At 34.7% G+C, this 26,250-nt stretch overlaps 4 protein-coding genes across 4 annotated transcripts; 2 read left to right on the plus strand and 2 right to left on the minus strand.

The window, feature by feature from the left end:
- Positions 1-2,090: 2,090 nt before the first annotated feature.
- Positions 2,091-4,384, plus strand: LOC138182934 (protein phosphatase methylesterase 1). Its single transcript, XM_069119398.1, has 8 exons — positions 2,091-2,339; positions 2,503-2,695; positions 2,757-2,866; positions 2,944-3,177; positions 3,414-3,479; positions 3,563-3,885; positions 3,962-4,094; positions 4,182-4,384. Exons 1-8 carry the CDS (start codon positions 2,266-2,268, stop codon positions 4,198-4,200), a joined length of 1,152 nt encoding a protein of 383 aa, XP_068975499.1. The 5' UTR covers positions 2,091-2,265; the 3' UTR covers positions 4,201-4,384.
- On the minus strand, positions 4,264-7,814 carry LOC138182933 (kelch-like protein 5). The gene is made up of 9 exons (XM_069119397.1): positions 7,066-7,814; positions 6,687-6,848; positions 6,289-6,602; positions 6,089-6,184; positions 5,827-6,016; positions 5,378-5,765; positions 5,093-5,305; positions 4,820-4,991; positions 4,264-4,738 (listed from the first exon to the last, which is right to left on the minus strand). Exons 1-9 carry the CDS (start codon positions 7,292-7,294, stop codon positions 4,661-4,663), a joined length of 1,842 nt encoding a protein of 613 aa, XP_068975498.1. The 5' UTR covers positions 7,295-7,814; the 3' UTR covers positions 4,264-4,660.
- Positions 7,815-8,030: 216 nt separating this feature from the next.
- Positions 8,031-11,957, minus strand: LOC138182932 (mucolipin-3). The gene is made up of 4 exons (XM_069119396.1): positions 11,832-11,957; positions 11,464-11,736; positions 10,563-10,848; positions 8,031-10,440 (listed from the first exon to the last, which is right to left on the minus strand). Exons 2-4 carry the CDS (start codon positions 11,604-11,606, stop codon positions 8,974-8,976), a joined length of 1,896 nt encoding a protein of 631 aa, XP_068975497.1. The 5' UTR covers positions 11,607-11,736; positions 11,832-11,957; the 3' UTR covers positions 8,031-8,973.
- Positions 11,958-12,855: 898 nt separating this feature from the next.
- On the plus strand, positions 12,856-20,084 carry Ktl (BTB/POZ domain-containing protein Ktl). The gene has a single exon (XM_069119399.1). It carries the CDS (start codon positions 13,425-13,427, stop codon positions 14,175-14,177), a length of 753 nt encoding a protein of 250 aa, XP_068975500.1. The 5' UTR covers positions 12,856-13,424; the 3' UTR covers positions 14,178-20,084.
- Positions 20,085-26,250: the final 6,166 nt, after the last annotated feature.

Here is a 26,250-nt window from a genome sequence, read left to right on the forward strand (position 1 = left end):
AATAATTTTCGATATTAGTTCCAAATTAGACAAATATATCTTTGATACTGAATGCTGTCAGGGTTACGAATTATTGTACGATGTTTGTAATGATCGGTGTAATCATTGTGTGGAGGATAAATGTTATGTGGCACGTGCTTTCCTTCTAATTTATAAAGATTTATGTAAGCGCTGCCTGAGAGATGAATGTTGCGCATTTTGGGCTACGAAATATCTATCTTTTTACGTAGACTCATGGAATAGAGTCAGAACTCAATATTCTTGTTAACGGCTTGAATGTTGAGATTTATGTGTAATGTTGTACAAATTATTGGCAGATATCATAATTAGTCATCTCCTCGTGATGAGACCTGGTAATTGATACTGTTTTCCAAAGATTAATTTTTACATTATTTTTATGCCAATCAATTCATCTTTGAAAAACGATACCAAACTACGCAACCTATAATCTAGTCTAGATTATCCAAAATTCTTTTCGGAGTCTTTTGATGATCTAGATTGGACTAATAATTCATCGTGAGATGCCGTAGTATGCGGGCGTTTAGTTAGATATACCTTACAATTAGAAAATTATAAACCGCGTTGCCGCGTTCGGTAGCGTTAACTGACATTTAATGCAACTGGCAATAAGCTCCACTTTCGGCTAACCTGCTATGTGCGGGAATACTGGCACGGGAGAGGATTAAAGTTGTTCGAAAGTAAATTAACAATATGTAATGATTTATTCAAATCTTACTCGATTTCGATATTGACAATTAACTGACAGACTGACGGATATAAAATTCTTCGGTTGACAAAATGGTAATTCTTCGGTTGACAAAATGATGATTCTTTGATAGACAAGATGATAACCAACTTTTCGATAGACAATGGTGATTATTCGGTTAACGAACGGTAATTAGTATACAGACTTCTCTAAGTCGCTACATTTATTTATATCTGTCGGAGATGAAAAAAGGTCGGGGTCTTTCTTTTGAAAATGTTTGGGAAGATCCCAATTCTTTTAAATATTATATTATTAAATAGAACAATTGATTTAATAGAGTATTTATAGTTTCATTTTTTAAATTTCGCCCTTTGATACGAAAGGCTGCCAATAGAGCTGCGATCTAGTGTACTTTAATTTAAGTAGGTTTTAGTTCTAAGATCTAGATTAAGTTAATTTCAATCCTCATTACTGGATGGCTAAGGACGGCGAAGGATGGTGATGGTGGTCTTATTGTTAGTTTTAGACCCTAGTTTTAAGCCTTACTTTCAAGTCTTAGTTTTAGTTTGCGTCGTTAGTTTTAAACATTATTGTTTAGTTTTATTTTTAAGTCGCGTCGTTTGTTTTAAACCTTAGTTTTGGTATATGTATTTGTGAAGAGAGAATATTTGATTGATATATTATGTATTTATCCATAGAAGTAAGATTTTTGTGAACTTTTGCTCTTTGCGTTGGTCTTTTGCTTGTTCCATTGAGCGTAATTTGTCTGCCTGAGTTATCAATAAATTGTCTTGCAAGTTTCTGATTGTAAGTCAAACTACTTGATAATATATAATTAATAATTAATCGGAGAATACAAAGATGAAGATAGGAGAGATTAGAAAATTCATTTTTATGCTTTAGATATATTAAATTCACGATTTCACTTGAAATTAATTAAACGAATCATTTAACTATCATTGTAAAGTTATTTGTTATTTTGATAGCGTGTAATGCTTTCTGAAATATTGTAGGAGGATAGAGTTCTATACTTCGTTGCGGTTATAGGATATCCTGTTCTATATTTTATTTATAATTTCATACAAGACTGCAGTTTTAATTGAAACCAGTACTATACTGAATCGATAACGTCGTATGACACATAAATGGTAAAGGGGTCAGGTGACCCCCAAAACGTAGTATACAAAAAAGCATTGCGTGTCACGTCTATTCTATTCTTAGTCAATGATATTACCTCGTCCGTGATTCTACTTCGTCTGTACATACACATACGTATATCGACACAAGATAACTTTGCCCAAGAATATCGGTAAGAAAGAAAGAGACGGTATGATAGCAATAAATTCATCGAGGCGCTCTCTCTATGTAGAAATACTGATTTCAGGTAGTAACAACCTAAAGCTGTCAGAGGAGTTTTGGCATTCCGTTAATCGTGAATAAAACAACGATAATACAGTTTGTGATGTATCCACAAAACTACTGAACATAATTGTGATTACAAACAGTATTACTACAGAAACAAAGGAATTATACTGGGCTAGGATATATTGAATATTAATATGTCTTCCCTCCAAAAGTCGATTCTGAAATCGAAATTACCACCATCAAGTGTCAATTTTGGAATTGGCTCTAGGTTAGATTGTTGACTAACGTAAATTTGAGATGTTAAATAAAATCTTATCAAAATTAATTTCCTCATAATAGCACTTTAAAATAGTTTCTAACATGGATTTAATAGAGGATCTTAAATTTCATTGTTACTGTAGTTTGTGTATTTTAATTTTCATTATCAACAGGGTTAGCAAATCAAAAGGGTTTCAACGTAAGAGAGATTACGACCCAGTTCAATGGATTCCATATTTCGATCATTCTCAGGATGTAAAAATAGGAAATGACACATTTCATATATATACTAAGGGTACAGAGGGTCCGACGTTAGTATTGTTACATGGAGGTGGTTACAGTGCGTTAACATGGGCAGAATTCACTGTAGGTATTAATTATTAAATGTATAAAATACAGAATAATTTGGATATTGTATATGTTTCAGAAATCACTTATGACTATGGTAGTATGCAAAGTTATGGCAGTTGACCTCAGAGGTCATGGAGATACTCAAACATCAAATGAAGAAGATTTATCTTCTGATACCTTAGCAGAGTGAGTAAAATTTTTAGTCAATTACAAATATAAATTATATATATATCTACATTTTGATTGGTTTATCTGTCTACTAGGGATGTTGCAGCAATTGTGAAAGCAACAACAGAAAATGATCCTGTAATCCTAGTGGGCCATAGTATGGGTGGTGCAGTAGCTGTTAGAGCTGCATCATTAATATCAAATTTGTGTGGATTAGGAGTTATCGATGTTGTTGAGGGAACAGCTATGGATGCATTAGCATCTATGCAAAGCTTTTTAAGATCTCGACCATCTAGTTTTGGTTCTATTTCTCAAGCTATAGAATGGTGGTTAGTATTTTTAAACTTTATAAACATAAAATAATTAAATCTTTGTGTGTCTTTCATGTAGTTCTTATTAGTTATCAAAACTTGCTATTCTAAGCAAATTTTTCAGAAGGAAGGCACATTTTTGGCTGATCCTGTACAAACTAAAATGTTATTTACTTCTTTAATGTATATTACATATTTGTGTTGTATAATCAAAAACGAGATTATAGAAGAATGTCTAATTATCCACATTTTAGTGTACGAAGTGGCCAAATCCGTAACATACAATCAGCTAAGGTTTCAGTTCCTGGACAAATAACAAAGTTAGTACCTGTATGCATAATATATTCAGGTATCACAGTTGTGTTTTTACTGGTTTCTCATGTTACAATTTGTATTGCTATAGCACTGAAACTAATAAGTTAGCTACCCATGATATCGATTCATTATCACAATCGTCGTGCGAGTGTAATTCAGAGCCTACGATTTCGCGAGAGGATATTATTCAAGAAGAAGAACCAGTAAATATGCCACCACCACCTGCTCCAACTAGTACTACTGCTACTAAAAAATATGTTTGGAGGATAGATCTATCCCGAACTGAACAACATTGGTTTGGATGGTTTAAGGGTTTATCAACAGCATTCTTAAATGTACCAGTTCCAAAGGTACTATTGCTAGCTGGCGTTGATAGATTAGACAGAGAACTTACTGTTGGTCAAATGCAAGGTATAATTTATTAACGTTCAAATTTGTATCGAATATTTATGAAATGTATTAAAACTAAATTTTCTTGATACATAAGGTAAATTTCAAATGCAAGTATTACCAGCTTGTGGACACGCGGTACATGAAGATGTTCCAGATAAAGTAGCAGAAGCAATTGCTACTTTTATGGTTAGACATAAATTTGCTGAATCAGTATCAGATTTCCCACGGTAAATTTAATTTATAAACAATTAGCAAAACGTAATATTATAATATGCATTTTTATATGGGTTTATTATATTTTGTATATGTTCCAGAACATTTCCTGCTTGTTAGGATTATATGAAATGATACAATGGACCCTTTGTCAAGTAATATGATGGCAAAAAATTCAATGAATTAGTTAAAATGAGCATTTTATTTATTTAAAAAAGATATGTTCACAAAATATATATGAATACATGTGTAAATAAAAACATTTTCTCGACAAGAAAAATAAATTTGTTCGACATAAAAGATATATTTGTTAAAAATAAATTTGAATATATTTATACAAAAGACGTAGGTATAAATATATAAAAATTGACGATAGTACACGAAACGTATCAAATACAGTACAAACGTTACATTACCTGTTTTGAAATACCATGCTGTTGAACATGCATTTATAGACAAAATAATGCTACTTTTATAATATAGTAACATTTACAAATTCATCCTTCGATTTAAAATTTTCAATAAAATACTTCAATGTGCTTTCAATATTTCGTAGTTGTGCACATGCAGTATTTTACTATTAATCAAATCCGAAACTAGTTAAATTTTTTATAACAACACACGGAACTCCTGCACGACCAGCATTTAAGGGAGCGACCTTAAAATATTTTAGTAATATAAATATCTGTGAAATATGCCTAAACATTCAACGGATGAATAATATTCGGCATATACTCACTGGTTCCCATTCATTAAGATGTGGGTCATACGCTTCAACAAGCGTAAGATATTGTTGACCATCATAACCCCCTACAGCCATAAGTCTATCACCAAGCACACAAACACCAACTGCATCTCTGGGCACACTCATTGGCGCTACCATAGTCCATGTATCTGTTTTAGGATCATATCTAATAATCATAACATTTATGTATTAATCACTAATACTTATAAGTACATTATTTTTTATATTATAATAAATTCTTTATATCCCTTATACATATATATATACCTTTCAACACAATCAAATCTGCTAGCATTAGGATTACTAGAAGGTGCATCATGACCACCTAACGCATAAAGACATCCGTTTACAACACCAACGCCCACACCACCTCGTCGTTTTGACATTGGTGCACATGGTGTCCATTTATTTGTGTGGGGATCATAACATTCCACAGTATTTAAACATGAACTGATATCCCTTCCACCTACAGCATATAATCTGAACATATACATGTAGGGTATATAATATAACGATATGATTACATACATACCAGATTATTTAGAAACTCACTTATCATTTAATACAGCAACACCAACTGTAGATCTTTGTATAGACATAGCAGAAACTGAACTCCATTGACGTGTAGCTGGATCCCATCTTTCTACAGTATCAAGGAAACTCCAACCATCATGACCACCAACTGCATATAAAGGTCCACCTAACACAGCTACCCCCAATCCATGCCTATGCATATTCATAGGTGATAGTGTACTCCAAGTAAATGTTGAAAAATCAAAACATTCCACTGTATTTAATGTTTTCAATCCATCCCTTCCACCAGCAACTATTAATTTTTTGTCAACGACAACAGCACCAAATTGAAGTCTTCTACCACTCATTGTAGCAATCGATTTCCAAGCATTATCACGTAAAGAAAATGCATCTATAGAAGTAGCACCTAACAGAAATAATGGTAAATTAATTAAATATCCATTTTGCAATTTTGCCAATTCATTTACCCTTATTAGCATCCATTCCTCCAACAGCTAACATATGACCCACTGTGGCTTTCCTGGGTTTTGTACGTCCTGACTGAAGTAATGGTCTACGTTCAGGTAAAAGATGATATTTCAATGCTTCCATAACTAATTCCTGTGCCAATCTTTGATCTTTGAACATTTCATTGCTTTCAATATTGTCTGCTATAAACTGCATGAATACATATTAAGTTTATACTAATATTGTAATATTTATTTAAATATGGAAAAGTGTTTAACTTACTGCAGGAGATAATAGAGGCAACTTCACGAGGCTTAATAACTTGCTTGCATCCTTTCGTCTACTTTCTGAATCATATTCTAACCATGTCATAAGAGCCTAAAGTATTAATATTAAAAATAATCATTGAAAATTAAATTAAATTTCTTAATATTCTTTCTATATATAGTTTAGTTCTATATATAGATGTTACAAAATCTTACATGAAAAATAATTTCTTCTGAAGGAACATTCAGATCTTCAGATTCTAAAAGTTTGGCAACTTCAATGGCAGATAATAATAAAAATTCTTGATTTTTTGTAACTTCCATAAAATGTTTAGTTGTATATGCGTTGGCATGATCTAATAAATCTAAACAACCCTGTGTATCGGCAAACATCCTTATCCCTAAGCAATTACTTGGATGAAGTTGTTTCCTGAGAAATTGACAACAAGCCTTAACAACTGGATTCAATTGTAGCAAACACGCTGTTGCTAAAAGAGTTTCTATACTATCTTCTCTTAATTCTATGCAACCTGTGTTCAAAAACATAAAATTAAATTTTCCGATATTTACAGTTATTCACATTTATTTAAAACCTTTTATACAAATTATTACACCTGTGTAACAATAACAAACTAAAGTCCATAATGCATCCCCATCAACATCCGTTAGCTCAACTTCATTTTGTGTAGATTCTCTCAGAGAACTAGTAAACATGGCAGCAAAATATTCTGAACTTGCACTAAGTACTAAACGATGTGCAGGGAAACGTTTTTTTCCTGAATTAAGAATATTACTGTATAATAATATATAATAATATAATATATATATATGTATTATATATTATATATATATATATATATATATATATATATATATATATATATATATTATGTTATAATCACAAATAAATAATTACAAATTCTCTGTATCAATTCAGAATCAAATGACTCATTGCTGAGAGACAAACATTATTTGAAGACAAAGGAATCTTACCTGCAATTAATATGACATCTGTCAATTGTTGTTCATGTAAATATTTTTCCATAACTTTAAAACTATTTTCTGCGTGCTTTGACACGCGAAAATTTTCATCTTGTGATGCAGAAATACTAGATACCATGCTTGAGATACTATGTTCACTAGCAGATCCTTCTTTGTTTGAGAACAGGAATTCAAGCTCGACTTTGTTCGATCCCGCTCCGGTATGGCTTATTCTTGACATTTTTGTGGAAAATGATTTTAATTACTTTTATACGAACACGTTTGATTTCCTCAAGGCACTTATTTCGTGGAATTTCTTTAATTTTCATGCGACTGATGCTTTCTTATGCACTCAAGCTTGACAATAACAGATCACCACGCTTCACCTTGACAGTTCGAAATTTAAAACTGGATGTAAACAGTGAATCGGTTTAGGTACGGTCAGTGACCAGCTCTGTTCGTTTCTTGGGTCAGTGCACTCCATTTACCAGAGTTCAATATAGGATGAATTGAGACAAAAAAATCAATGACACTTTGAAACTGCAATAAATGAGCTATTTATGGTGAAAGTTCCAGTAAAACTATACATTTACGTATTTGTGGATGACTAAAATCATATTTCGTGTTTTAGAGGACAAACTAGCGTGAAAGCTAAAAGCAACAGCATTCTTTTTGTAATAAAACATATATTGAAAAAATATGTTAACGTATTAATTTATAAATTCAAATTTATCAACTTTTGAATTTCTTGACACTAATGAATTGATATGTATTTCATGTCACTAATAATGTTTCTGATAAGGTGAATGATTCAGATAAATGTTATGCATCAATTCTAGGTTATATAGTTTCGATATTTTACTGTGTGCACAATATTTGAAAGTATACATTGCATTTGTATGACTCATTAAAAATGTGAATAATTTCATATTATTCAATCGTAGTTAACATAACATAGGAGAAAATAAAGAAAGATATAGAGTGTTCAAAAAATTATAATTTTATTGTATTTTGTAGTATATTATAAATATATTTATATATTGAATATATCATTATATATTCATTATACATTTATTATACATTCATCTTAAGAAAAACACATTTCATTTTGTAAAATTTACAATGTAGAATATAAAGATACCAAGATATCATATACAATACATGTTGTATAACATGATACAACACTTAAAATTATGTAAGTACATGTAATGTACACGTGTAAATTACAAATTTAATGGCTCATCATATTAATACTTAACAATATGCTAGTTATTCTGTTTTTATCACAATTCTAGTATCTATCGCATTATTAACAGAGATAACATGTTTTTATTTATAAATACTTATATTTTGAATTAATTTCATTCAACTGTTAGTTTTAGAAAACAATAATTATAAATTCACGTATATATAAAATTGTGCATTACTTACTTAACTGACTTCAGCATATTACAGTTTTGTTTGTATATTTAAATGCTCCTTAATAAGAGGTGGATTATATTTATATGTACTACAAAAGCTCTCAATAAAAACAATATTTTACAATTATTTATGGTCCATTAATACTTTGTATACATAAATGATAAAAATCATTGTTGTTACTATTAACAACATCTCATTTTTAAATACTGAGATGCATTTAGTAAAATATCTTAAATAAATAAAAATGGGAAAAAATGAATTATTCATTTCTCATTATTAATATCTAGCATTAATTATCAATATTAGCATTTATATCTTTCTAAAGTATAAAACTAGTAGCACTTTATTGCGACGTCCAAAAAAACAAAAAACAAAAATAAAAAATACGACACGGTAATTTTACAAAAATTACTTTATATGATGAAATTGTCATTATAGTACCGAGTATCTGCCATGGAGCCATAATATTTATCTAAGACATTATTATGCTTTAATGCACTATATACAGATTGCTCCTCCACACGTTTGTTCCGATTTCGTTGAGAATTCCGTACTTGATCCTGAGAATGACCCGTAAAAGGGTCTTTTCCGACAACAGCAAAAGCGATCTAAAAGCTCCGATAAATCACTACTTTCAGAATCATCTCTATAAAGGCCACTAGATGCTTCATCTGTACACGCCGCAATAAAAGTTTGTAAATCATTTTTCGGAAAGCCATCGCGATAATAAATTTTGATCGTGTCATAAGCATCCATTATCACAGAAATAAATAAACTTAAAACCACATATATATACAACGAAATAAACGTATATAGATACATTCTAGAATACCACCATAAAATCGGAGATTTGGTAAATGAAGTGGCAGAAAATGTGGCAAACATATCATCTCCGTTAATCAGAGCGAAAAGACATTCGGAAGTTGTAGCAAGTGATCTGAATTTCAAATGGTACGGGCCTAAAATTAACCAGCCACAAAAAGTGAAACCAGCATAAATAAGGATCGCGCATATTAAAAATCGTGCTACCTTAGGAGCAGCCTTTTTCAATGTTAAAATAACAACGTTATATGTTTTAAAGAAACCGAGGTATCTTAATACACCGAACCAAACAAGTAAATTTCCTGTACCAAGAAATATGCTGCATACATTCCAATGATCACTGCCAAACTGTTTTCGTTCGATTTGCTCTTTTATAGCTGAACCCATAATAATTAAAAGATCATTCACGATAATCATGACATACCACAAATTTAAAAATTCTAATCTTCCATCAAGGCTCAACGATTTGCCATATGCTTTTTTGAAGAAATTCATAGTTTCAAATTTTAACAATTGTGCTCTGTATATAGCTCTTGAGCATAACACAAGAGATACAGTACAAATTAAAATTACAAGTAAATTTAATAATGTCCTTAGCGCTGATTCAATACGATTATCCGTTGTATAACGCGTATCACCTTTACATTGTAATCGCTTTGGTTCAGCATCTAATGAAAGCAGCATTTGTCCATCGAAATCACGATTATCAAAATCAATTTTAATATTAAATTGATAACAATCAGGTGGTGTCATAGGACCGGCAGCCTTTAAATTAACTGTTTTTAAAGCAAACTTTAAATAAGCCCTGACAAGGGCTGAAAAATTAACATTAATGTTTTGTTTAGCAAGTAAGAGCTTTGACATATTAAATTCATTATGTACCTGATGGGTTATATTTATGCAAGTTTCTATAACTTCTTTATCAAAAACATAACTTTCATTAAAACCAAATATAATACCTTCTTTGTATTGATATAAGCATAGAGTAACTGGACTAAACGAATTATCTTCTTCGGTATATGAATAAGATCCAATTGCATTACTAAGATTATAGTAGCCATCTAAAGCATAATCAATTGTACTATAGAAATCATCTCGTTTATAAATTGCTAAAGGACCTGTCACTGGTGGATAAACTGGTACCTGAAAACAAAAATAATGAAATAATATAATTAATTTTTACATTTTTAATATATATTGACGGTAGCTAGTTGTATATGTTATATCTGAAACAACTTGCTAGTTACATTTTGAGTATATGTTACCTCTAAAGAAGTATCCCATCCTCTGAGAAATAGGTGCGAGAAAGCTACTCGATTATCCCAAGTATAATTTACATGTATGTAGTTGTTATGTGCAAATAGACATAATTGTATTGTGACCAGCAGAATTTTAATAACTTGCACAATAAATTTATATGGGAAACGACGCTTTGCTTGCCATTTTTCAATAGGATTCATAAAGAAGAATTTCAATTTCCGACGCATTTTTTCCTCAGTAAACATTGTCGTCTTACAGGTAAATGGATCCGTTGTAGATGAATGATGATGACTATAAACAAAAAATGTTTCCAACAAATATTACAGGTAAGCTATTTTATAATTTATAATGTAATTTTAATGGCACTTTTATATTCCATAGTTTTAATGCAATTGATGTCTTTAGACTATGTTATTGATGGTAGCAATAATTTTTATTTATGCACAAAAAATATAAAAGAATACATTTGTTGACTTATCATTCCAAGGATTTAATTATTCACATAATTAATAGATTATTTAAAAGCAAATATTAGTTTTTATAATTACTTACAACTTGTTTTATCTGAAGCATTTTTAATGAATACTTTTTATCTTGTCCTTATTACATATTTACTTTATTATATCTTTATATTATATATTATTATATTTACTAAATTTAATAAGTTGAACACAATTTTCCGAAAGATATTTCTATGATGACACGTCGTGCAATAACGCATTTGTAAGATACGATATCGGGCATAATAGCTAACAAATAGTATACTGTATATACCATTTAACAAAGAACAAAACAAAAAACAACAAAGAAGGATGTGTCGTACGAGAAGCGATGGACGAAACAGAATAATCATTACCATCAAGGACGTATCTAACAGTGAGATAATAGTGAGATAAATTTACGAACCTTGGACTGACCGTGTTTTCATTGAGTAATTTATTTTCGCCAGCTTGATCATCTTCGCTATCAGGTCCGTTACTCCATGAATGGTCCTTCAGAATATTACCCCTGGAATCTTCTCTCACGTTCCTTTTTCTTCCCTCTGACATTTTTTCCTTGGATCGTTATATGGCACGACGATTAAACTCAAACTTTCGATCCAAAAGTTATTTATCCCGCGGAATTGTCGTCCCAGTTTCCGACGGACGATGAAAGAGCGAGTTGTTCACATACGTTGACCTATGCAGCAACACGAGTGAATTATTACGCGACAATAGTTTCTTTCGTGAAACCTCATTCAACGTAATATAGGACAAATAGCCTTCGTAACGTACTGATTTATAATCCGCAATGAAAGGCGATTGTAACGATTTCACGTCGCTAACAGCGGCCATCGCAGGCCATCCAAATCACGCATCGAGTTTGACTGATCAGCGCGCTACTTCGGCCATTCGTGAAACCAGCTGACCAGAAAGTAGGGATAAGTGGTAGGGAGAACGCTAATGGTTCAACGATAAAATAAGTGTTCATCACAAATATTTAGCGTCGCATTTTTTTAAATTTATCTGTGTGAATACACTGATTTTATCGTATGTAAAAGTGCAGCTATGTAGAAGGAATAAAAACTACGCCGGCAGAATGTTTTCAAGATTTTCAAATGTTTACTGATAACTCATTTCAGCTATATCGAGAGTTGAAATTTATACAGCTTAGCCGTTTTAGCCTATCGTGCTCTATGTAAGTATGTACTATGCATCTATTCATGAACCACCTGAGTAATTGAATGCGAGAATTGTGTCATGAATATTTACATATGTAAATATAATAACAAAACCCGTGTTCGCATAGTAAATTAATTACAATTGATTATATTTTATCAAATTTAGATCCACAAAATGGTGATATTGAACGAGCATTTTCCCGCGTATTTGTTCGGTTAGTTAATAAGAATGGCGGAGCCTGAGAACGGTGCAGCGACAAGTGCAGGGATGACAAAAAGCAACATACGATGTAAATGATATAATCAATTACCAACCAACCGAGAAAACTGGAGTACAGTTGCACGTAGAGAAGAACCACAGGTGATACGTAAAGGTAAGTGGATAACAGTATTTATTTCCTATTTCACGTTGCTGACTGTTCATGAGTAAAATGGTGTATGATACATTGGTGAGTGAAATTCGTAGTCAACGAAATGGTATTTCAAAACGTGATAGGCCGACAGACTTTAACGTAATCAGGTATCGAGACACGAGTGGAAAAAGAGGATTTCATTAGGAGGATAACACGCGGTGGATGGTCCGCGTGCGGTGATCGAATGACAAGGGGGTGGTGCGCGCGTTTCACTGTTCGAGGATCGGCGCGCGTTGTAGGTGCACCTTCTGCGCCAGCGTATCAAGCTTCGCAACACATACGAGTGGTGCGTCCTGCCGCGCGCGCCAAGTGCCTAGGAGAGGAAGCGCAGCGACGGAGCCGAGTTAAGCTTGACTTTCCTCCACCGACCGTAGGCGCAGTCTCTCATCGTCAGTCTTTCTCGTTCTCAGCTTCGGGGGAGCACGCTTTCGGAGTCAGATCTATCTTGGAGTGTGCCCACCTCGTCACAACCCTTAGCTGTCCTCGGTCACTGACCCGATATATCGGCCCGTTCTTGCTGTTCACGCTATCTCTCACGGTGCTGTGTGCAGTGTGGTCTCTCTCGAGAAGTGTTTGTTTTACGGGTTGCAGTCAGTATCGTTGCACAATCGAGAATAAACACAGAGATTCCGTGTGCATATACATCGTTTTTTTTTCCTATTGGTCATTGCCATTTCGTTATACATCCCACCACCCGTTGCACTTCGTTGCTCTCACGCATACGCTCGCTGCTGACTCGAGTCGCACCGTGTGACTGTACGCGAGGCGAGTCTATCACAGAAGCGTCCAGAAGCATGGGGGATCAACAGCAAACGGATCAGCAACAGGAAGCCGTGCCAAGCGTGGTGGAGTTGAACGTGGGTGGTGTATTTTACACCACCGCTCTCACCACCCTCACTCGAGAGAGCGATTCTTATCTGGCTACTCTGTTTTCGGGAAAAACGCTGATAGAAAAAGATGCCAAGGGAAAGTATTTCCTGGATCGCGATGGGGTCCTGTTCCGTTATGTCCTCGATTTCCTGCGCAATCAGGCATTAGTCCTGCCAGAAGGGTTTCGAGAGAAGGAAAGATTGAAACAGGAAGCGAATTTTTACGGTCTGCCCGGCTTGGAACGTGCCATTCTGGAGAACGGTAGGTCTTCCGGTTCTCTGACCTCTTCCGGGAAGAAAGCATCCGGATACATAACCGTCGGTTATCGCGGAAGTTTCGCGTTCGGTCGCGAAGGTCTGGCGGATGTGAAGTTTCGGAAGTTGTCGAGGATCCTTGTATGCGGCCGCGTGACTCTTTGCAGGGATGTATTTGGAGAAACTTTAAACGAGAGCCGTGATCCGGATCACGGTACCACGGATCGTTACACCTCCAGGTTCTTCCTGAAGCACAGCTCCATTGAGCAAGCTTTCGATATGCTTCAAGAGCAAGGTTTTAAGTTGGCCGGTAGCTGCGGTTCCGGTACAGCTGGCAGCAATTCGGAACAGCTCAAGCCTGGAGTGGATTCCGAGGAAAATCGTTGGAATCATTACAACGAGTTTGTCTTCATCCGCGAGTAAATAGCATACTTTGTTCTTCCTTGGTCAGAATTAGCTAAACGAGCGTGCTGTTGGGAATAATCGGTGTGACGCGATCGACGAAGATCCAGTTCCAGCATCGAAGTGGAATTCTCCAATATTTTTTCGTCGACAAAAGCACAGAGCAGTCGGCTTCTTGAAGACTTTCCTTTTCAAACTGAGATAACAACCGGTAGGGTAAAGAGTAGATGAATTTTTTCGTCGTTATACGACCGTCGTGCATGTACTATTCAAATTCATCGATCTATATTAGAACGATAATGTCACGAATTCCTCTTTCAAATATTCTTCACTCGTTTCTTCCACGAACAAATTTGGAAAGAATATTGATGAAAGAGATGCCGTAACGTTGTCAATGTTTGGGTGAAATTCGCCTGCAAATGGTGTGGAGATCTTTGTCGAAATTACCAGACTTGTTTCTAACACGTGTTCTTTACCGTGGTGTTGAACGTCGGTCGAAGTACCTCGGAAGTGAAACAAAGCCGAATTCACTTTGCTTAATTCTGCGGTAATTGCTGATAGTACAAAGACCAACGAGACTTGAAAGATGACGGAAAGAGAGAAAGAGAGAGAGAGAGAGAGAGAGGGGTAGAGAGTAACATTGGATCATCAAGTTTTTAGAAGTTTGTTTCAGCATTTTACTTGTTGAGGAAGAATTTGAAAATTTTATTAACCTACGAAACAAAAAGCTTTCGTTATAACGAGAGATACGAACGATGTTGGACGATGAGGAAAATCAATATTTGATCGTCAGATCTGGAGAAAGTTTAGGCGAAGTCCCTTCATCCTTTTTTCCGTTTCTTTTTCAAGATTCAAATGTATTTGCCACGTATCTGCAGTTCATTCTTCGCACTTAACCGTTTACTCGTTGAATACTATATTATTCTAGTTTGAATCGAAAAAGTTTTACCTCGAAAAATATAATTCAAAGTTTGGTATTGATAATCAGAGACTCGTTGAAAATATTCTCCGCTTTTCTATATCACCCGAGAAGAACCGTCGGAACGTTTCGAAGAACATAACGAGGTGCAACGACATCAACGTGTTTCTCCCAATCTTTTCATCAACGCACACCAAGAGAAGGATCTCCAAAGGAAATATTTAATGAGACCAAGTAGCGTAAACCGATCAATAACCCGACATTGAAATTATTCTAAAACGGTTATCGAAGCTGTCGAAGAATCTAGGATTCAAGGATTAACAGGGTGTAACACCCAACAATTCTCTTCTAAATGATATGATAACGAAATCATCTCTATTAATTCGTACTATTATCATCTTGACGAGATGAAAGGAAACGGGGAAGGATGGATTCAAAATTTAGCTTCAAACAATGCTGGTCAACTGTTCGAGGTTGAACTTGATATTGGAGTTTGCTTGTGTTGCACTGGATCGGGCCTCGTGTGTACGTATCGTGTAACGTAAATTGTGTGTACTTACGTACAAGGCAACCACGTTGTTAAACACATGTCGAGCGATTTGAATAGCGTGTATATCGAACACCTCTCATAAATGATTCTTTGTTAGACTCTAATTAAAGATTATATGCGACTGGTCTTCGTTTTCGCGTGCATGAAATTGTGCAGAGCAAGTAACACAGGAGTACACTCGCTTTCGACGTTGGTCGTGTTGCGTGTAGTATGCTCGGCGTATTTCTTACGACACGTTAGGTGGAAATAGTTGTAATTTTACTTAATGCAGTAAGATACGTAGATATTTTCTGACCGTGCAGAAATTTTTTCGATTACTTCTCGTCTTGATTGGGAGTTGCTCGATATTTTAAATTATTCGATTAATTCGCAGCGCGTACACTTGGGGACGATAAAGTTTTCGAACGGAACGAACCGGCTTTTGCGTATTTACCGGCGGGAAAACGAACGAAACGCAATTGCCGTCGACGACAATGCAACGCGGCGGACAAAGGAGACTTGGATTTTTAGATAAGTTTTCCTTGCTCCTTTGTGGAAATGAGCTTTATTTAAAAGCTGACGATATTTTGTTAATACTTTGAAAGATACCTATCTCTATTAAACAAAACACGATTTAATCCTGTTATATTCTTTACATCATTTTTGACCCAATCGTGTTTCTCTCTGGCTAAAACGTCTCTTAAGTTTGAAAAAGCTATAAAAGAATCGTTATTGATGTACGTGATTTCTTGTTTCAATTTTATACTAAAGATTTTCTTGGAGTACATAGCTTAAAAGATGTAATAAACATTATTATATATGAAATTCTTTCACGAATACCCAATGACTACATATTTAACATTACACTATCGTTTTGACAAAATTAAGATATAATTATCTTTTTTCTGTTTCTAAGTTTGTCTTTAAACAGATTAAAAATCGTTTCTTCCTTGGAATATGAATGAATATGGGACATACAAATGTGACAACAGTAGCAGGATTAGAAAGACTAAATAGATTCATCGAAAAAGAGAGTTGTTTCTTGAAATTCTTCCAGCTTCTCAGTGATCAATTTTAAACATAATGGTTCTGCCCGAAAAAATTCAAATATTCAGATTCTGCGTGGATCCGTAAGAATTCTTTCGATTCGACTATTTCACGTATTTCGCTATTTTCTATTTCAAACTGAACGCGTCCAAGTCGAATTGATATGGTTTCCGCGCGACCGTTTTTCCCTTAGCGAGACAATCTTATCTTCAACTCACGCGAACGAAGATTCCTTTCTGCCGGCACACTAGTTTTTATTAGATTCGGAATAGAATTATTTACGACATCGTATCGCGTTTGCTTGAAATCTACTGATTGCGACCACGGATGCGAATATCGGTGGACATTCGCACATACGACGCGAATAGATTTGCAAAATAGCAGTGCATAACGTAGAACGTAACGGTGCAGTGTGATATTGCGAATTTGAATATCTCGCTGTCAAGTTAAACATCGTCAGTATAAAAGGAAAGGATATAGAAATCGATGAGAATCGCGTTTCAAATTATTATTAAACTGTAGATGTTTCTGTACATTTATGGGAAATTTGAACGTGCAAAAATGTACAGAATGCATTAATATGCAAAAGTATCAAAAATATGCGAGATATTTGTTACCTAAACATTTAAATGATGAAAGAAATATTGGTTGAAGTTCTATCTTTTTTCTTTGATTTTTAATTTATCATTAGGTTGTGGAATTACGCATTTATGTATTTAATTGTGCAAAAATATCCAAAGTAAAATGCTCGTTGTAATATTTAAAGGATGAAACAAATCTCTATTTAAGTCCCATTTCTTTAATTTAATGTTCTCAATTTATGATTAGACTGCAGATTTATGCATTTATGAATTTAAGCATCCAAAAACATCCATAGTAGAATCTCTATTTAAGTCCCATTTGTCTAATTTATTCCTAATTTATCATTAGACTGTGAATTTGTGCACTTATGAATTGAAGTATATAAAAATATCCAAATCAAAATACTGGTTGCAATATTTAAAAGATAAGACAAATCTCTATTTGAATTGCATTTCTTTCTTCATGATTTCTCCTTAGACTGTGGATTTAAATTTAAAAACATACAAAAAGTTCGAAGTAAGATATATGTTACAATATTTAGAGGATGAGACAAATTTGTTTTCTGTTCTTTTTCTTTACTCGCTTTCATAAATCGTTTTAAGAATTTGTATAAACATCTATTTATAATGAATTACTCCATCGAAATGAAAGTATTTATTTCAACGGATTTCTATTTCCGCGACGTATTTATAGCACCTTCAATCGTTCGATTTGTAAAGACATTCTTTTTTCTCGTCTTTCGTCGACTTTGTTCGATGTTCTTGATACCGCAAGTCCGGTTGCATGCATAAAACAGGGACGCGAGCCGGTTGGTTCCAGACGCGAGCATTTCATCCGGAACATTGAAATTCGGCAAGAGCAAAGTCGATATTTTGTGCTCTGACGATTGCACGGTTCATTGATAACATGGTCGACATGTCAAAGGACACAAAGCCATGGATGATCGAGTTGAGAATTGCTAGAATTTGACAAACAACTGATGATGTAAAATGTAAAGCAAGCTTCGCTATATCGCGAAAGTGAAAATATGAAGCTTGCCACGTCACTCTGCACGAATGTAAAATGTCAGTTGCACGCCGTAAAGCCATCGTGGATGTCTATGGTGATCGATGAAATGGTACGCATGCATCTAACGTGGTTTTAGATATCATGGGGTTCGTCTTCCTAGGATCGCCTTTTGTATTTTAATTTCACTCGACGAGGAACGTTCGCGCGTTAGATAATATACATTCAGGTGCATCGAAGAAATCGAATGTGGCGTTGGATCGAGTAGAAACTATGTTCAAAATTTGACATATCATTGTCGACTTTCAATCCGATTTATTATTAGAATTAGTGATAATAGGCATAGTAGTTTAATTAGAGATATCTTAGCGATACTTTTTTGGGATACTTTATTGTACAACTATACATTGCAATAAATTAACTCTTTCAGAACCGATTTTGGATCGTAGAGAAATGTTTCTGTTTGTCAATTATTGATAATAGAAACATATATTTCTGATCTTTTTCTAAGAAAGATAGTGTACTAAAAGTAGGACCGTTTTTCACTAAAAATGAACACATTTATCCTACGATAAAATTTTATAATGCAATGTTGTTTGTACGCGACATCGAGTGTGAAAGGGTTAATTGTCTATCTTAATATTCTGTTCCTATTAGAAATCTGTAGAAGAATCACCTACATTTAAAGGAATGTATGATCGATACGTAGAATCTAAAAAAGTACGAAGTTGAACTCGAAATAGGTCAGTGGTCAGATACTACGCAGAGAATTCCACGAATCACGCAAATCCAATAGGCCACATTCCCAATTCTGATGTACCTGGCGTTTCGTGTCGAGATAGGTTTGAAATCTTTGGTTCTTAGAGTATCTCGTCGGTATCGGTTACTTTGGATATCTCGTTCGAACCGCTTCAATTCTAGAGATAGAAGTCGTTGTGATCGAGGAATGGACGATCGAGGATATCGTAGCATGATCTTCGAAACGATCAAAAAGTCCACGAGATAGGAGGGCCCTAATTCGTAGATTAGAAGCGGCGCACCGCGATTCCGTTCGCCGTGAAAGGAAATGAGCCTCGGACGAGCAAATTTAGAAACCGATCGAACGAATAATTGATTTAATAGTCTCCGCGGTAGGCACGATTTCTGGCGCGTGTTTACTCGAGTGTCTCGTTCGAGGGTCTCTTTCCTTTCTGATCGAAATGAATTCAGCAAATAGAAAACGAGAGTTGCGTGCATCTTTGACGAACAAACGCGTTAAAACGCGAAAGCTGTCGACGGGCACGTGGCCAAAATCCCTCGAATCCTTCCACTGTGGTGAACTAAATCACATCATTCGCGTGAATTTTCTTTCAGAGGGATCCACCGGTCAAACTTTTTTCTCGCGAGGTATTTCGAGTCGAGAATCTTCAATCACTACATCTTATTATATATGGAACGCGTAGATTTATGGCTTATCAAATAAAAACGGCGGTCTCGGGGGAATATTGGGAAGGTTAAAGGTTCCAAAATTGAAAAATGCCCTTATACATTTCCATCAAGTCCTTCATTGATCTTCTCGTTCCATCTTATCGACGTGTTCACGTGCGATGTATTAAAGAACTTTATACGTGGTTTTCAGATTTAACAGCGTAGAAGGTTAAATATTCGTGCTTTTTCCTTACTTTTGCCTATGTGTTCGCCTACGCGAGAATTCACTTTCACTGCGCGTTTGTTCGTCGAACATAGATGTGACCTTTTAAAGGTGTTAGGTAGCATGTAAGACGAATGCTACGCTGTGACGATACTGAATCATTGTACATGTATATACATAAATCGAGAGAGAAAAAATAAAAGAACAATACGATGACCGAGTGGAATTACTTTTCCTAGGGATTTCTCTCCCTTCCTTTCATTTGTTTTCCTTTTTTGTTTCTCGAGGATTTAATGTAAGCCGGGTTGTGGAATAAGGTGGATGATGATAACACTGGGGTGTCTGTACTACTGCCATATATGTATACCATGAAGCAATTTGGTAGGGAATTATGGGGTAGGAATGAAGAATAGGGACTGTCGGTGATTTACTGGAATTTATTTTTATTTCAATGATTTTTTGATTAGGATAATGATAGAATAATGATAATATGAAATTCAAGTTAAAATGTGAGCAATATATGATTTATTAATATAACAAATTAAATAAATGTGATAAAATTGAATTGAATAAATCTATACAATAATTCACTAAAGTACTTAAACATCGTAGAAAGCTTTTATGCGTATTATACAGCTTTTTGAAATTTCATTAATTTATGAGAGATTGCTAGAAGTGTTCAGTGAGTTTTGTGCGTCATTGTGTATATCTTCTTTAATGAAATTGAGATCATCTATCATTTGATAACAATCGTATGCAGATATGCAGATCGTGCGCAGATTCGTGTCCAAATCCATTAAAATATATAATTAATCGTTTTTCGATCTAGTAAAATGTTATCCTGGCTACGATTAATCGAACTCTCGATTAGAACAATATCGAACATCGTTTTTGTCATGTATTGTATTAACAAGAATTAAGAAAAGAGTCGCGTTTCAATTTCAGTAGTAACACACACTACTGAATTGTGTAATTACGTAAGCGTTAAATGATCAGTATCTTTTCAGAAACATTATAATGAAATAATCTAACTAAATAACGATAAAGCTGATACTATTCAGTTTCTACTATCTCTAACGAAGATAATTTCAATGCAAGGAAAGGTAAAATTAATTTCTAAAAGGACGCAGTCTCCATTTAAAAGCTTCTATTATAATTGCAAATTCTTGAATCGTGAGAGTGCCTCCGGGTTTCGAGTGTATCTCAGAACTTTCTCCATGTTATCTGATTCCTCTATTATCCTAATCTTTCGTTATTAGCCTGTACATTAAATTGCTAATATCTAAACTTTGCTTTGATAAATCATTCTGTCTCTGCTTAATAACTTTCGTAACTCTTTATCACAATATTTAATATTTTTGAATATAAATATAATTTTATATACAAATTTTTAAATATGATTTTCGTTACTAAATTGAATATTCGTAATTCCATGCCATAGTTGCACATATGAGATCACATATTGTAAATTATCTCTCAATTGAACGCAACGTATCTAGCGAATATTTTCGTGAATCGTTACGTAAGCTTCAAGTGCCTGGTTTCAATTTATCGAAATTAAGATGAAATCAATGATGAAATATCATAAAAAAAAATTTGTATGTCGACAATATGAGCGTTAAACGGACAAGCCAGTTTGAGCTTTTCTGGAATCGATACATTTTCCATCAATCGGTAGTTTTGCCACGAAGAGATACCCTGGGGTGATAGTTTGTCTTGGTAAGAACGGACACTACAGTGTTAATGGTGACACGTATTCTAACGTTCTTCAAGGTGTTGCGAAGGTGAAATACTTCTCGTGGCGAGGACGAGCTCGTTGTGAAAGAGCAGATTGCACGTTAACGAACATCACCTGAAGGTGTCGGATGTAAACTCGATTGGCACGTCTGAATGAAACGCGGCAGCCACGGATAGACTTTCTGAAACCGTTGCTCCGAACTACGGGAAAAGCAATCTGTTGCTTAGTTTCCATTCATGAGTCTTGTACCGGTGGTACAGGAATAAATATCATCGACATAAATGACACGGAAGCCAGGATCCTTTACAACGGTCATTAGCGTCGTATTGTATTTGCTCGAATCGACTCTGGAATATTTCCGTTTTACAATCGAGCTCGTTGCAACTCGAGATTGCAACCAGTTGCGTTAAACAAAAGCAATTCAATCTGGCACGTGTGTTAAACTGGTTAATAAGGTTCGCGTTGTTCTTTACGGATGATTCGATAAATTGTTTTCCAGTTCATTCTTTTGTTTCTTTTCGCTCGGTTTTCTGTTTATTCGTAATCGAATAAAGCCGCTTGATGAGTGAAATAATGAATGTTGCCAGCGGATAAGTAAATTGTATGGAAGATCCACTTTGTGAAATTGAATTGATACAAATTAAATAAAAAATGGATAAAGGAATTGATTTTATATCGTGATTCGCTAAAATTTATACAGACTAGTTTGTCATAAAGAAAGGCAAATATTTAAGTTATGTATATTCGACGTATTCACAGGGAATTGTATACATAGGAGCAGGCATGCAATCCCCGGCGACCACGGATCCATAAAATTTATAGGTGCAATATCTTCGATGCCTATAATAAACAAGATTTTATATCGATACAGCATATAGCCCAAATTACCAATTTCGCGAAAAGTAGCATTACCGTACATTATACAAATAACATAGAAAATAAGTAAATCGTTATAGAAGGGGACTGAAGTTTCCTACAGGAGCTTGAACGATATGATCATCAAAAGTCCTGAAAATGTTATATAATCTGTATTTACTGATGCATTGATTGTGTGGTCGATTAATTTTTTGCTAACTGTCAATTAAGCAATATTTTATCAGGGATTTGCATCTGGGGCACACACTGAAAGACCTACCTTCGCATCTACACAAATCGTTGAATACTCGACTTCAGCTGGAAGTGAAATATTTGAAATTCCATTTCTGCGGGTATCCTCCGATTCATTACCTCGAATTTCCTTGGTCAACTCTATATTATCCTCCTGGCATCTCCAATGCCATCCTACGCTGTTTCTCCAGCTGTGCATCGATCGAATCCGATAATTATAACGGCGTGGTTACTCGCTGCGGTTCCAACGACGATTACACAAGTGAGAATTTCCATATCGTCGATACAGCTGAACACCAAATAGACGTGGTTGCGTATAATCATATCGATGACCATCGTCCTTCAAGTTAGCGTACGTGCGTAAAATAACGCCAACGTATTTGAATCGGATAATCAATTCAACAGCGTTAATTATTATCTTGCAACACGTGTTGCTCACATGTATGTAGTTTTGATCATTCATAAGTGGATTCGGGATATGTGTACATTCTCGTACAAAGGTACATCATTTACATTCTCGATCACATTTCGCTCTGGATAGGAAATTACGAATATTAAAGCACACTGCAAAGTCTGTGGGAATTACATATTACAGTTACGAAAGAGTTCTTTTTATCGAAATAATGAAATTATTATTTAAATCCTGCAAAATAGCTTTGGGATCGACTAAATTGCCAAGTTTAAAATACATTTGTTGCAAATTCACAAAAATTTATGGAAAATTCTAAGAAGGCAATGGACAAATATTACACTTGGTACTATAAATAAATTAATATGCGGGATGTCCAAAGATTGTAAACGTAATACAATACAATGATAAAAGCACGATGTATGATAGAAGTGGACGTATAGATAAAATATTTGATATACATAGACGAATATGTAGATGAAAGAAAATTATAGTTACATAATATTTTATGCCTTCATGTAAAATATTTAATGGTTATCTATCTAATACACAAATATAAAATGTATAAAATTTAGTAAAACATAACTTTTCTTCATTCGTTATAATCAAACAAATGTGCCCATACTTTTAAACAGGGCATATTTATCATGTTTTTGCTTTATTTAATTAAAAAGATCTGTGCTTTTGTCAACTTAAAAAACTCATCACGTCTCCCTTTACGTTTAATATTCAGTTAAGAGAAATGGGTGAATTTCCATCAGAATTTACTTTTTAATAAAAAATCAATCGAATACTTTTTAATATAAGTAAATAATAAAATCTTTGAAATCCTACGAATTCCTATTAAATGAATATCTTTATCTTAAAAACAGGGCTATGATTCAACAAGTTAAGCGTCATGACAGTCATCTTTGATGTATTACAGCCGAAAACGAATTAATGAAGAATCATTCTCTCTTTTCCTTGTTAATGCTTTATTTGCTCCACAAGTTCAGTATTCGTGAATAATATCGCAGAGAAATTGAATATTGATCAGTGTGAGTGGCCGATGGTAAATTACTTTCACAATAATTATACTCCATGCCGATGCTTCGTTAACGGGCGCAACTAAAAAATTACGAGAGACACTGCGTTTTCTCGTGGGAGGCTGGTAGCTTTATTTATTTATCTTTTTTGGTCAAAGAGAAATCGTCTCAGGTATTAACGTCGTTTGACACGTAAAAACAGGACAAAGGTGTTCGTTGGGAAACGAAGGTCGTAGGGAACGAAGCGTGTACGAATCTACAGAAAAGAACGGCGTACAGTGGTTGACGCGTATTGTTGCAGAGGTAATTGTGTTTCGGTTTGCTGGATCCGTCTGGTTCGATGGTTCGAATCAGACTGAATGTTCGTTCAGTTTGATCAATAAAAGTAGCGCGCAGGCGTCCTCGTTGGCTAGTACATGAAAGCCTGCGAGTCCTTGTCCCTGTATATATGTCTGATCAGGAATGGATAGACGATAAAAAAGAGGGTGAATCGCGAGGGATGATGTACAGTGATGATGTTTGAGGTAGAAGGGAAAAAGAGGACCGTGTGAATCTACCACGGAGTTTTTTGCCACAGCTATGTAAGAAAAGGTTGCTTAATTTCGTTAATATCACGTGATCAATTAGAGTGTACCTTTTATCTTTGACTCGCTTTCTTTCGCTATTTCTTTGTTGTTTCCCCTTTTAGTTTATCTTTCTTTCTGGTCGACCCAATTGCACGGAAGAAATCGTTTGTTTTATCGCGGCGCGGACACTTCGTTTCTATATCCACTTCGTTTTTCCTTGTTTAGATTCGTGTAGTTAACAACTTTGTCACGGCATTACACCTAGTAATATTGACCAGGGTTTTCATTAATTTCTGCAATGAATTCTGTCGTGGTTTTTGTTTTCCATCGGCGAGGAGATCGTTCTACACATTTTCATTTCTTTTAACGACGCGCAAGACGTTTTCTTTATTACTCGACATTCAAGTCGTGAAAATTCGAGAGAAAAATATTCGAGGCTTTTAAGTTTGCTTAGTGACCTTCTGGAACTTAATTTATCACTGAAAATACTTTCAAGTTCCGTCCATTTGTTACCTGTAGGGCTAACGCGAGAGTTTTTCCTCTTTTGTTTCTTCCTCTTCATCTCCATCTTTTTATCACAGTACATTAATGAAATTACTCGCTGCAGTGTGTTCGTCAGTCATGAAATTTGTAACAGAAGCTACATACTGTAGAATTTTAGAACTCGTCTATTTCACAGAGGACGCGATAAATTTCGTTTCGGTGTAATGGTATTTAGAACATCAAATCTTCCAGCAAGATTGCAATTTTGCTTGTCGCCGGTTGCCTTAGCGGATTTCAATTTTGCAACGTCCTATTTTTCGTTCATCTGACTCTTGCAAATATTTCATCGTTCCCAGCTGTGTATTTCAAAATCATTAAAGCTGCACATCTAGAGCTGTTATCGCAAAAGAAAATACGAAACCGATATGCCTTTGTAGTTATGTACAAAACAGATCATGAAAATTTTACGCGTTTAAATAGTCGTGTATAACATAAACTGTTTAACAGTGAAAAAGGATATAAATTGATATTACACGGTGAATATAAATTAAAATATTGACCGTGGTTTTTAATCATCCTTCAATGAACTCTTGATAAAATTGGCTATCTCGACTACCGCGCAATAAAGTCATTCGAAGCAGATAACCCTTTAATCATTTTCGAGCAGGTTGGCCGAGATTAATTAATTCCTCGTTGGTCGATGCACGGTTAGAGTTAAATTACTCGTCAACAGAATTTATTTTAAGGAGTTATCACGGATTCGTAGCAGGGAAAAGGTGCGTACTGCTACAACGGTTAGTAATTTATTTTATAGCGGTTACGTAACGGCTTTATAGCGGTTTGCACGATACGATCGGTCGGAAAAGGTTGTATCGTGATACAGGATAATGTCGACACAACGATGACCGGCTAACACAATGGAATAACAAAATGCGCTCGATCCATCTTCGCGCTGCGCCGGCCACGAATAAAAATGTATTTTTGGCGACGCGATTTAAACGCGTCGACCCTTTCGAGCGCCGTGTTCGACCACTTGGTTCAATCTCATATTATT

This window comes from Bombus flavifrons, chromosome 8, assembly GCF_040668555.2.
Source record: "Bombus flavifrons isolate JBK064 chromosome 8, iyBomFlav1_principal, whole genome shotgun sequence".
NCBI classification, from domain to species: Eukaryota; Metazoa; Arthropoda; class Insecta; order Hymenoptera; family Apidae; genus Bombus; species Bombus flavifrons.

Coding starts and splice junctions, on each gene's coding strand:
- LOC138182934 (XM_069119398.1), top strand. CDS start 2,266: ATGTCTTCCCTCCAAAAGTCGATTCTGAAATCGAAATTACCACCATCA. Junction 3,178..3,413: donor TCTCAAGCTATAGAATGGTG/GTTAGTATTTTT, acceptor TCCACATTTTAG/TGTACGAAGTGGCCAAATCC. Junction 3,886..3,961: donor TACTGTTGGTCAAATGCAAG/GTATAATTTATT, acceptor TTGATACATAAG/GTAAATTTCAAATGCAAGTA.
- Ktl (XM_069119399.1), top strand. CDS start 13,425: ATGGGGGATCAACAGCAAACGGATCAGCAACAGGAAGCCGTGCCAAGC.
- LOC138182932 (XM_069119396.1), bottom strand. CDS start 11,606: ATGTCAGAGGGAAGAAAAAGGAACGTGAGAGAAGATTCCAGGGGTAAT. Junction 10,849..11,463: donor GAAAACACGGTCAGTCCAAG/GTTCGTAAATTT, acceptor TTTTGTTTATAG/TCATCATCATTCATCTACAA. Junction 10,441..10,562: donor GATGGGATACTTCTTTAGAG/GTAACATATACT, acceptor TTTTGTTTTCAG/GTACCAGTTTATCCACCAGT.
- LOC138182933 (XM_069119397.1), bottom strand. CDS start 7,294: ATGTCAAGAATAAGCCATACCGGAGCGGGATCGAACAAAGTCGAGCTT. Junction 6,849..7,065: donor AGATGTCATATTAATTGCAG/GTAAGATTCCTT, acceptor TTCTTAATTCAG/GAAAAAAACGTTTCCCTGCA. Junction 5,306..5,377: donor GTTGCTGTATTAAATGATAA/GTGAGTTTCTAA, acceptor GTATATGTTCAG/ATTATATGCTGTAGGTGGAA.